Below are 12,666 nucleotides of genomic sequence, written 5' to 3'. Positions count from 1 at the left end.
AAGCGCCGAGGCAAGAGGATGCTGTCGGTTGCGGAAGCGCGCGGCAGTAGCGGCACGGCTGTGGGAGCCCGGCGGGAGGTTCGCCAGGCGGAGGAGGAGTTGTTGGCGATGGAGCGGGCAGAGGAAGTGGGTCGCCTGGCTGAGGGCATGCCACCTACAAGATGGGGGTGGGGAACGGGCACGTGCAAGATTTGGTGGGTGGGTCGAGGACCAGGCGAGCGACGAACACGCTGCCAGTATACACACACACACATTTATATACACACACCGCCCGGTCGACGTAACGCTCACGCTTGCATTTGGCTCTCGCGAATTGCGAGCACTGAAATGATGAAAGCTCTGCGTCAGGTGTTTATTGACTTCATGCATTCGCAAACCAGCACAGCGAGCTTGCCTGCGCGTTCCGGAGCCGAGAGCACAGACGGCCATTTCTACTGACGGCCCACGATGTGTACAAACTGACAGGCTATGTGATGTAGATTGGTACATTCACGCTCTAGGTTTTCATATCATGGCCATGGCTATGCGCAAGCCGCATAGCCAATCCGGTCGGTGATACCTAAGTATTTCGGAGACTGAATTGTAACAGCAAAGTTACGTATTTTTAATAACCGTGTTCGCCACCTGAATATCCACGCAGTGAGCTTTTGCCTTTTGGCGATGAAGTGTCGTACGCCCGCTGGATCCGGCAAATGGAAAAACTTCCACGACCAAGGAAAGAAACCCCAAAACGTGTGACTACGTCCCAACGTGTGTACTTTCTCTTAGCACAAATAGATGCTAAATTGCTTCTAGCGGGTCTGAGCTGTCACGCTCAGTTTAAGCGACAGCCCGTTTGTTGCCGGGGCACAGTATCCATGGTGAACACAGCAAAAAGAAGCAGGCGAAGCAGCACTACTGCTGTTCCAGCAACGCCAGCTTCTGCAGCTGCTGGCAGGAGTCATACAGCAATAGGAATCGATGAGGACTCAGTAACCGCGGGCGGCGTTGTGGTGCAGGTGTGCACATGTAAACAAGCGCTTTGCCTGCTTTTATACTAGAGGATGCATTTTCTCGTTTCGCCTGGGCACAGAAGCACCATCTGGACAACTATTGCAGGTCCTTGCTCAGCATTTGGGACGCCATCTTTTGCAAAATGATTTGCTGGCGTGTAGGCTTGTATGCAAGGATTGGTGCAAAACGCTATCCGCAGGTGAGGTTTCGCTGCAATTCGCGCATTGTAGGAATTGCACTTCCCTGTTATCAGTTTTATGCGCCCGCTTTTCCTGGCTGCAGAACGAAAGACTGTTGATATTCTGCAGCTCCGACTGGACGCGGCAGGGAACCTGCCGGCGTTCTTGAGCATTCCACGCATTTTCCCGAACGCAAATTCCTTGTCTTTTCACGTTAGTGAGCGCATTTCTCCAGTAGCTCTCCTGGCAGCGACCGCAGTGCTGGGCAACAATGCTTTCTATAGACGCTTAAAGCATCTCCTGCTCGCCAGCACTGGACCGCTGGGCAGCAGGTCGAGCACATGGCCGTTCGGGATGCCTTATTGGCCTATTCAGCTGGAGGGAATGCAGGTAGGTGTTGCGCGCCGGCGGCGAAGAGAACCTACAGGGCATTTAAGGCCCTGACCGGAGTTGGACCCAACCGCGAGACGAGGTCCACCGTCGCTCCGGTAGCATCACCCCCCTCATTTACACATGGCCCCCTCCCAACACACACACAACACCGACAGGGACTCAAGTCGCTCACGTTCATCGGCCGCGCAGCGAACACCGAACTGCTGCAGACAGTTGCGGAAACGTGCACCCGCCTCACTTCACTAGTTATGGGGTTAAATCCAGAAGTAAGTGCGCATGGTAGTGGCATGCTTGTGCACGGCAGCTTGCTGCACGCGACAAATCATGCGGGGCATGTGGGTCGAGCCTTTCCTGGGCCGTAGAACTTGCACTCTACTTTCCAGATGAAAGTAACCGACCGGAGCGGCTTCCGGGGTCATGCTCTGGCCCACAACATTGCAGCGCGCGACGGTGAACCCCCGAAGCCTTTCCTGCCAAATGCATCGTTCCCAAACCCTTATAGTTAACTTCGCCGAAACGGCAATCACTCGATTACACAATACGCCGAACTCAGCCACGGCCTATCCCGTGCTCGTCCCCTCCAGGACCCCTTGGCTCTTCCCTCGCCGGAATCCTGCGCCCGCCTTGCTACACGACCCATGGGTGTCCAAGCCATTGCAAAGCTTACGTCGCTCCGCAGGCTGGCGCTGGTGCTCGAGGAGAGCCCCTGGGACTGGGACGAGGACGAGCGGGGAGGGGGTGCGCAACTGACGACGCTGACTGCATTGACAGGACTCACTGAGCTGCGGTTGGGGGGCGCACCGGTGAGTGCGAGTGTACACGTGCGCTAGGGAGCCGTTGCGTCACAGCCTCAGTAAGCAAAGCGGCTCGCGAGGTGCACCCTAACTAGGAAAGGGATAGCTTCTGAGGCATTGGGGTAGTAGGCAGTAATAGAGAGCGTGAGACCACAGCGAACAGAATGCGCCGTGGCGACAGGACGATTTGTGAGTTTGCGACTGGTATAGAAGTTATAGAAGTTACGCCACGACGGTGGCGGCACTGAAAGGCTGTTTGCTCGCGTGCGTGTCGTGCCCACGTGGATCCCCTGGATTTCGGCGCGGCGCGTTGCATAGACGTGGTATAGACTAGGATGGCATCGACTGCCCAACCTGTATGGTAGACATGTAGTAGGGATAGGGATCCTGCGCTCGAACTCAGCTGCTGCGGCAGACTCCCAAAACCTAGACAGGAGCGGCCCGTTGGGTTGCAGAATTGTTGCGGCGGGATGAGAGCGACACGACTTCCTCGCAAATATCGGAGGTACTGAGGAGGAGCCATGATGGTCGGATTCCGCGTTGATGCGTTACACATGAAGCATATTCAATGGTCTTGTGCCTCGGTTGGCGCTTGACTCCTCCCCTTAAAACCCATAAACCCCAATCATGACTGCATGCTGAATGCCACGTGCAGGTGAGCGGCGAATCAGCCCGCACGTTCCTGCGAGCCGCCCAGCAGTTACGACGTCTGGCGCTGATGTTCGACCCTTTTTCCGGAAGGCTACACGAGCGTCGGGTATGTGCTGTCTGTCGCACTGTCTTTGACTTTAACCACAGTGATAAGCACGACGATGGGGCCATGCGTGCTCAGCCTACAGTCTACAATTACTGACCTCCGTATGAGGAAGAGTCATACTTCCATACCTTGCCGGCAACCCAGCATCTCCTTCGGTGCATGATACATGTTATGCATGATACATTTAAAAAACTCTTGCGTGCCTTGCTTGTTCTATGTATCTGATATTATATGAATATGCACCAAGTTGTACGGCGAATCGGTGTTACGTACGGAAACGCATATACTTTACAGCTTCTGACGGATCTGGTGGTTTAGTGGCAGGTGTGCTTGGCGCACAGTAGGCACATGCAATTATGCATGCTGTTGTGCACGTGTGTGGTTTTGCTTTTGTGCATGGAGACAAGCTGGATTGCGCGCGCGTGTGTATGTGTGTGTGTGCGTTTTACCGCATTGTGTCGGGTTTGGGTACATCACACGCTGTGTTTGGGCGAGAGTGCGTGGACGGTCGACAAAGATTACAACGTCTGCAGTGCTGCACGGATGCCTTGGCCGGGCGTCGTTTGCAAAAGAATGTACGCCATGCATCCAAAGTTATGATATTGTGGGCCATCCACAGGAGCTTGCCCTTTGGAAGATGCTGCATCACGTGGAACTGCAGCTGCAGCGCCGGCTTCTGGAGAGCGATATCCCCCTGCTGACGCTGGGCCTGAAGAACAACCTCAGATCGCTACATCTCAGGTGGGACATCCGCGCGACGCAGCAAGGACCGGCAGGTGCATACAAACCGGATGTTTTCCCCGTTGCGCTTCTTGGATGCGACAGGGGCAGCCTCGCGTGCGTGTGTGCGTGTGTCTGTGTATTCCCCCTTCTATCTGCAACCCCCCTTTAATGCATTGCCTGCTCTCTTTTCACTTCCCATGCGAACCGCAGTTTACGGTTTAAACTCTCCAGGTATCGGATCCATCGGGTCCATAGTTCCACGCAAATTGTTTGCGCAAGAAAACGACATTTCGTCCCCGCATTACTCGTTCGCAGGTCCTGCACGGTCAGCTCCTATTCCGTGACCGCTCTATCCAACCTGACGGCGCTGACCGAGTTGTCTTTCGACGCATGGCAGCCAATAGGACTAACCGTGGGGGCTCAGGAGGATGATAGCTCTGCAGCAGCGGCTGTCCGGACTGCTCTGGTGGAGCTGCTCGCAGGGCCACTAGGCATGCAGCTTGAGGTGCTGCGGATGGACCTGTCCGACCCGAGCAAGGACATTTATGGTGACATGGCCCGGTAAGGCAACCCTGCGGCGCTTCTACGTTGGGCAGCGGCTTGTGATTGCGGCGGCTGATTTGGTTATGGCTCGCGTTGCCGCGATGAGGGTTGATCCGTTAGGTGCTCGTCAGACCGCAAATATCCGTAAATTGAACTGTCACCTCACCACGGCACGCTATGGCCGAGAAAAGTTGGGGCCGCTGACTGTCAACCATGCAAAGTACGTGGCGGCCAGGGTTACATCCAGCTTGGCGTTGTCGCCGGTATTGCGTACTGTGGTGTTTCGCACGTGTAGGTTGGCCGAGACCTGGGCGCAGGGATCGCTTCGTGTGCTGCACCTGGTCAACACTGACGGATACTCTCTGTCCTTCACGGGCGCGCTGGCGAGTCTGGCAGGCCTGACCCGCCTTCGGGACCTGAGGGTTTCTGTGCAGGTGCGTCAGGTGCCCCACCCCCCACCCCCCGCCTTGAACAACATGGAGGGTTTGGGGTTCGTGTCGCATTGTCGGGCCTCGTACCCGCATGTCCAATTAGGCTGCTTCTGCATGTGAAATTTTCCGGCAGGTTGATTCGGATGCATTAATACAAGACGTGAAAATCATAATAACGTCGTATCCATCCTTGCAAGTGCTTGTTATTATTCTTAACCCCTGAAACCCCGCACATGCAGGGCCAGGCCTGTCGCGATTATTCCGCGCTCAAGGTCGCGTGGCTTCCCCCTAACCTTACGTGCCTGGAGCTTGTCGGTATACACTTACCATGCGGGGAGGAGGAGCTCTTACATGCCGAGCAGCAGTCGGAGCAGCAGCAAGCGGCCGCGGAAGGGCACGGGGGAACTTGGGAGGAGGGGCAGTCCTGCGGGTCTTTGCAGCCCGAGCGGGCGAGCGAGCCTGCAGCGGCGGCAGGCGCAGGCCTGGACTGCAGAAGCTTAATAAGCGGCAGAGTCGTGAATTGTGGCCACGCGCGGCTCCGGCACCTGCAGCGACTGAGTCTCCATTCATGCCGGTACAAATGCTGCAGCCATTTGAAGGTGCGGCGGGCAGGCAAAGCAAACGGCGAATGGCTCTTTCGAGAAGCCAATCGAGTTGAAATTGAAGGCAGAGTTGAAAGTCTTTCTTGGATTTTGTTCACACCTGATAGGGCACGGATGTAAAGCCCCGCATTGCGGAACATGATCATTAGGCTCACAAGTTCTTTTTGCGGCAAGCTTCAATCCTTTGGCCGCCTGTTGCTTCCGTATATGCGACAGCATTTCTCGCCATTTGATTTGGTCATTGCCTTACGTGCCATGTCATGTCATGGCTGCAGGAAGCTCTGGGTCCTGCACTGCTACCCGGTCTGGTGTCCTTAGAGCTGAACGACGTGAGCGGCCTGTTAGAGGAGCACCTGACAGGGCTTGGGACTCTCACCGGCTTGACGAATCTGTCCGTGTGTGCACTGGTGAGGTCGGGGATTGGGATAGTGCGGTCAGGAAGGCAAACCGGTTTCCAACAAGTCCTGGGCACACCTTCGTATGATGTCATATGTTAAGAAACAAAGGCAAGGATGGGGGGGGGCGCTATGGGGCTTCGCATCCTCAATTTGCCATCCTCACATTCACCCTTAGCCAGGGTGTACCGGGTGAGAAGGGCTTGATGCAACTCCGCCCCTTGCTGTGCAACACGGGCCCTGATGAATGGGTGGTCACTATAGCCTTGGCGCCATCGTCTGTCCTCCTGCTTACCGGACCGCCTTTTCAACCGTCTACGTTTCATGTCGTATGTTAAGCTGAAAGCGATTAGTCCAAAAGCTTTTTATCCAGGGGACGGGTTAATCCCGCACCTATTTCCCTCTGACCCGTGTGTTGGCCCATACCCCCTCTTCCTCCCACACGACCGACGCTCCAGAGCCATCCCAGTATTAGCAGCTCAAGCATGTTGCATGTGAGCGGATTGGTGGGCCTGCGGAAGCTGCGTTGGCACGCGGGAGACTCCTTGGAAGCGCCGCCCCACCCGGCAATGCTTCAGGCAAGTGATGGGTGTGAACATGGCTGTGCAAGTGATAGGAGGGAACACGATTTGGTATTGCGCGAGTTGCTTGGATAGCTTGCGCTGGAGGACACTTTCCTCGCCTCTTCGGGCTAATTTGATGGTTTGAAAAGCAGGGACGTGCGCCTAGCAGGTGCACCTAAGAACATGCTTTCCGTATCTCTAGGTCCTACAAGGGCCTTGTGTATCTGACAGATGTTTCTAGACTAGCTAGCTTCAGGATTCAGATGCCAACTCGGGTCTTGACCATCACACACCTTCTGTTCATTCCCAAGGATGCTTAAGATGTTTACCTCATGTTTTGATGCCCCACGGCACTTCCCGAATGCCCCTGCCCTTGGAATGCTAATAACAACTCATGTTCCTGTCTCTGGTTCTTGGTTTGCTCCTCATTTTGCTCCATTTGGACAGCCCCTCCGGCATCTGGCTGCGCTGGACATTTCCAGCGGCCAATGGTGGCGCATGAGCCGATGGCACATTGCCTCCGGTCTGGGCGAGGTTCTCCCCTTGTGCGAGCTAACCGTCAGTTAACCATCAGCTAACCGTCAGCTAATGGTGTGCGGGTTACTCGTGCTCAAGGCGAGCTTGCTCGGCCTTGACCCAGCAACTTATCGTTTGTCGGAATCCTATTAACTCAACTAATACCTAGATGAGCACGTGTCGTCGCCGCCTTCGTTTGGGCCAAGGGACATAACAGCAAATTTTGCTTTACGACAATGACGTCACTCTGTGCCCTTATCCGGTAAGACATGCGCAGTTTTGCGTCTCGTCCAGGGAGGCTGCATAAGCACAGGATGAAGAGGAAGCCCTTTGACGCATGCTCGTGCAATTTAGTCACGCGGGATGGGCATTTCCTACCTTACCTTCGGAACCGATCCTGATTTACTGCGAACGTAATATGGGCGACATTTCGTAGTTGTGTGTGCAGGATGCAGTCTTGTCTAATGTGCCGGGAGCACATTCCCAAACACCAATACGCCCTTGGTAAAGCGGCATGGACAAAGGGAGGAAATGCTGGCTTGTGTGTGGTGGCGTTTCGTTGATTTCCCAATGTACGTGAATATTTCTTTCAGAGCTTGCTGACGTATGGGCACATCATAGGTTGGGACCCCACATTGAATGCATCCCCGGCAGAAGCAGCTGCCCACGTTCTTGCTGCCAAGCACTTTACACGGGTTTCATGGCATGTACACCATGGCCTCTTCCAAGTCCAAGCCCTGTCCTGGCGTTGTGGGCAAGCGGAGCAGCAAGCAGGCCATTTCCTATGGTAGTTCACATTGCGGACGCTTGTTTACTAGCTGGCACTTATAAGGCTTCGCTGGCGACCTAGAGCTCTGCCAAAGCGATGCGGTGTCCTTTGGGCCCGGTGCGAGAGAGTTGCAGGCGTCAGTGTGCATGGTCTTCTTGGTGCGAGAGTACAAATGCAATGTTGCACGCTTCTTGGCAGGCGGATTCATGGGTATGGAGGCCTTTTTCCACCGGGGGCTATCATTGAAAGCATGGTATTGACTATTCACCAATTTCGGACTGTTTACAGTACTATGAATGAATGACGTGGTGGTGTAGTTTATCGGATGCCAATGGTCACATTCCCACGGTTACTGTGAAACCGGTATGGATCGTGCAATACATGGGGGCTTGTGTAACGCTCCGGTCGCAGGATTAGGCTTCCTGCGTAGGTACATGCGTAGCCGTAAATGCGTAGGCTTGATTAAGCACTCCGGTGTTCCAGGCGTTCCCAAATTCCTGGAGGCAGATGGTAATACATACGCTAGGCTGTCTGACCGGATTTCAGTGTTTGGTGCAACTTCAGCAAGTACCCAGCCGGCCCGAGCACGCGGCGCCGACAACGTGGATCCAAGGGAGCACCCAGCGGCACGTCTTCCTGCGAACAGACTCTGCTTATGGAAGCAATCGAAGCAGGTGAAGAGGATAACGATGGGTCCTAGTGCAAAGACCTGGGAAGGCAGCAGACTCGAAATGGCAGCAAGCGAGGATGGAGTGGCCAAATTACAGGAAGGGACATGCACAGAATGGGGTTGGCACGCAAAAACGCAAAGAGACACCCGATGGATGAATGGCCTTAGGGGAAACGGGCGTTGGCTGTTTAGGCAAGGTGACCGTTTGCAGTCGGTTGCCTACACATGCGCTCGACAAGTCCGTGCGTTCGCATAATCTAGGCGCAATGCGCTAAAGCATAGTAGACGGTTGGATGAGAGATAAAACTTGTGGGTTTCTGACGAAAGAAAGCATAGGGCCAACAAGTCATGCCTCCGTCAACAAGTCAAATTTGATAGCTTTACAAAATAATGACCACAAAGCATCGAGCTTCCTCGTTAGCGAGGATACGTAGACACAATACGGGCAGAGCGGCAATCGTACAGAGTTCTTCAAAGCTCGTCATGGCCATAAGACGATTTTCAGCTGTGTACTTGCAGAGTTGCTTACAAGTTTGTAGCTTTACGGGTGTATGGTATAATAAGCCTCGAGACCTTACGAGATACCAATACCAATCCAGGCAACTGTTCTTTGCCTTTTAACTGCGAAGTCAAAATAAGAGGTTCACAAGGACCTATAGAGTCCGAGCTGGTTATAATGTTTGGGGGCAAGTACTACTCTTTGCATTGCTCGCAAACTATCCACATAATGGCGAGGTTTTAAACTACTTCATTTATCCTGCTTTGAGCAGGATATCCCAGCTCGTTGCGGTACCATCTCGCGGGTTGTTAATCGTCGAGGTTCCCCGTTGCGGCTTTGCACTTCGCAAAACTGAGCAGGCTTGCTTGCCTAGTATGTCCGGCATAGACGGAGGCTTCAATGGTTCACCAACGCCGCTGATGATGGTTGTGGGGCCATTGGTCAGTTTGATATGCCTTTGCACCGTTGCAGCCATTTGCTTGGCCATCGCGCATTACAAAGAAAAACTGGCTGCCAAAGCAAAGATGGCGATGGTTTCGATGGAGCGAATGAAGAGCGACTCCTCGCACGTGGTGAGCGGCGCAAGGCTTGAGAAAATGAGAGCCCGACGCGGTTGCACCCAGGGTTTTGCCCAAGGACTGCACTCATGGCATAAAGGGCACGCTATCCTGATCCATGCGCCAACGGCTTCTGTACCATGATTCCTTCTGCTGCCCCTGCTTCCTGGGCTATGCGGCCTCTTCACACGGCAGGCTGCGCATGGTTTGTGCCGGTTTCCCCCCCCTCCCCAACTACGCCATCCAGCTCCCGTGCCACAGCGGAAACCTAGGGGGAGTGTGGCACCCGCAGCCCGCCGTCTGACCTCTCATTTGCGATCTTGCTGATCCCCAACTAACCCTCTCCCGGCCTTGCTACCCACTAAGCCGCCCGGTGTTGACCAACACCAACACCAGCACCAGCACCCGGCAGTGCACAGCCAATAGCATAACGCGATGGACCCAACACGCACGCTGCTAAGCTCCTCTTTCTGCTCGTTTGCAACAAGACTTCTGGCACAATTCTCCTGCGTCTGCAGATTGCCGTCTCATCAGCCGTCTCATTCATCATTGCGTCTGTTCTTAAAATTGCTTAATTGTTCCAGATCCAGATCAACCGGGGTGGGGACTGGTTCGCGACGCACGTTGGCAGAGGGGCCTCTTGGTGGCTTCTTTGGTCTCGTCGACATGACCATGACTTCCCCACCTCATGCTGTGCCGTACTGTGCCGTACTGTGCCGTGCGGGGCTGCCATGATACCTGGGCGGGTCGTCCCACACGTGGTTTGGGATCACCACCCGTCTCTGATGACCCCCGCGGCGGCCCCCCCGCGCCGCTTCACAGGACTTTCCCACGCACCCCACCCATCCGCACGGCCGCGTCGTGTGTGTATAGCCTTGCAGGTAGCACCCGCACACTCTCGCCTTGTCCCCCACGGACCTTCCCTCCCTGTTCCCCCTAAAATTGGATGGTTCACGCCACGTCATTGGTTCCGTACACACCGACCCGCCAATGGCGGACCACGTATGCCGGCAGGTATCCCCCCTCCCGGCCGTGGCGTACGTCACCTCGGCAGCAAGCCTGGCGGGCCGGCGTAAATGCATCACGTCATCGGCTGCCGCCGCCGCCGTGGAGAGCAGTGTGCGCGCCGGCGGCCGTGGCAGCGGCAGCTTCTGTGTCGGCGCAGGCGGCGGCGCCGGTCAGCTGCATCACAGGGCCAACAATGGCGGCGGCGGCGGCGGCGGCGGCAGTCCGCTGACTACGAATCCTGACCAGTTCGAATTTAGCAGCAGCATGTTCGACACCCAGGTGATTGCGGAGACGAATTATTTGGGGGTATCAAGATTTTTATTTTTTGAGGAAAGAATTTGTCAAATAATAAACGTGCACTAATGCAACTTATAATTAAGCATTGGAAACCTGCAAAAATAGTAATTTTATTCTTAGCAGGAGGAGTATGTTGAGGGGCTCGGGAATCATGTGATGCAGGGGAACCAGAAATGACCTGCCAGAAGGCGTCCAAAGTTCGAAACTGCTGAAATGTGTGTCTGTCTGTCTGTCTGTCTGTCCCTGATTGGGGAAAAGTAACCCCATGGTTGGGTTTGCGGTCCTCGGGGATCGACGTGGTGGCAGTTAGTTAGGTGGTTCGGTTGGTTCAACGGTTTGGGAGCGGTGTCCGTGTCGCTAGCGTCCGAAGGTGTATGGGTGTGTGTGAGAATGGGAGGAGACAACCCCCCTTACTGGAAAAACTCTTCGCCACAAAGATATTGATAATATGTCTGGATTGACCAAATCTATGAAAAACGATGTGAGGAGGAGAATTGAGGGGTATCATAAATCTGTAAAAGAAAATGCAAGCTTGGTTTGGGTTTGGATTGGAGTCGAGTACGGGGGGTGGTGTATAGCTGCGCAACGTTATATGTGAAGCAACAGCCTGCTGCGTTCAGCTTTTAGTCAGTCACAAAAAGGGGGGAGGGGAGGCACCGCCTGCGTGCAAATGCACAACCTTTGAAACAAGCTGTAGCGGTAGTAGCTGTTGTCGGACAATACGGCATAGAACAAAAAACAAAGAACAAAAAACAAAGAACAAAAAACAAAGGACAAAAAAACAAAGAACAAAAAACAATAGAAATATTATAGCCCCAGAAATCACAATCAGCATGTCGAGAAGCCCTTTGATTGGGGCCACCCAACAGTTAACCCCCCGAGCAGGGCCCCGCCCGTGCTTACATTGCCTGAAGCTCGACACGTTAAGTTCCCAGCGCGCATATGTAAGAGTATTTCTATTCCTAGCTAATAACTCCACCACCACCGCCACCGATAGTCGATGGACAAAAAGAAAGATTATCTTGCGGAATCCCTGAGTACGACCTTTCGTAACGTTATTAGGGGTGAGGGCGTGAACTAATCCCCAGTGTCGTTGCAATAAACATTTGCGTATTTTTATAATATATATTATAATATATATATGTCTGTATAACTTTGTCTGTTTGTTATGTATTTGTGTTGCTGTGCGTGCGCAGGATACGATGGACTCGGCCATGGTCCAGGATATTCTGGGCAGTGTGGATGCCAAGTGAGTGACGTGTGTGTGTGTTTTGGGGTTGTTGGGGGGTTGTTGGGGGCGGGGGGGGAAAGAAGAAACACGAGAGGGGAATCGCACGGGTATGTGTCTCGTGCGCCTGTGTATATTGTGCTGCTGCTGCTGAGGTACGCTTTGTCGTGCTAACCGAAAACCGCCTCCAACTCCACACACCGCATACAACAGCCGGGCGATGTGCGCACCTGTTCAGATGCTGACTGGCACATTTTAGCTGTGGTATGTACACTGCTCGTCATCCCCCATCATCAACGCTTCTCCTGCAAAAAATCCAACTATTCCCAATCCAACTATTCCCAATCCAACTAAGCAACAGATGATGACCTCTCAGATTCTTCTTAGATGTGTTTTCCCCGTTACCTCGTTCCCCCTTCCTACCCTCCCCTCCCCCCGGCCAACCCCACCCCGCCGCAATTCCCCCTCATTCCGGCCCCGGCCCCGGCCCTGCTTACATACCTACCTACATACCTACATACCTACATACCTACACGGCGGACACGAATCTCCGAAACACGCAAACACACAGCCATGTCCGGGAGACACAGTTACTGTTGCACTCTTTTAATTGGGACATGGACGAACTGCTGCAATCCGAGGTCAATCAGTCAGGAAGGTGGGTATAGGGCGTGGGTTAGGCGCCGCACATCTGTCTGTCTGTGTAAGTGTGTGTAGATGTGTGTGTGTGTGGGGGGGGTACGGCTCCA

At 54.1% G+C, this 12,666-nt stretch overlaps 1 protein-coding gene across 1 annotated transcript; it reads left to right on the top strand.

The window, feature by feature from the left end:
- Positions 1–857: 857 nt before the first annotated feature.
- On the top strand, positions 858–12,176 carry VOLCADRAFT_93200 (uncharacterized protein; the record flags this gene model as incomplete). The annotated part of the gene is made up of 20 exons (XM_002952531.1): positions 858–998; positions 1,099–1,192; positions 1,276–1,562; positions 1,721–1,831; positions 2,150–2,368; positions 3,015–3,116; positions 3,736–3,857; positions 4,155–4,400; positions 4,678–4,816; positions 5,053–5,412; positions 5,691–5,822; positions 6,269–6,304; positions 6,821–6,931; positions 7,544–7,676; positions 8,070–8,332; positions 9,187–9,399; positions 10,207–10,245; positions 10,399–10,671; positions 11,886–11,938; positions 12,131–12,176. 20 exons carry the CDS (start codon positions 858–860, stop codon positions 12,174–12,176), a joined length of 3,120 nt encoding a protein of 1,039 aa, XP_002952577.1.
- Between the last annotated feature and the right edge of the window lie 490 nt (positions 12,177–12,666).

The sequence above is a fragment of the Volvox carteri genome, assembly GCF_000143455.1.
Source record: "Volvox carteri f. nagariensis unplaced genomic scaffold VOLCAscaffold_30, whole genome shotgun sequence".
Lineage (NCBI taxonomy): Eukaryota > Viridiplantae > Chlorophyta > Chlorophyceae > Chlamydomonadales > Volvocaceae > Volvox > Volvox carteri.
Note: the sequence above shows the minus strand (reverse complement) of the source record. Positions and strands in the feature narration are given on the sequence as shown.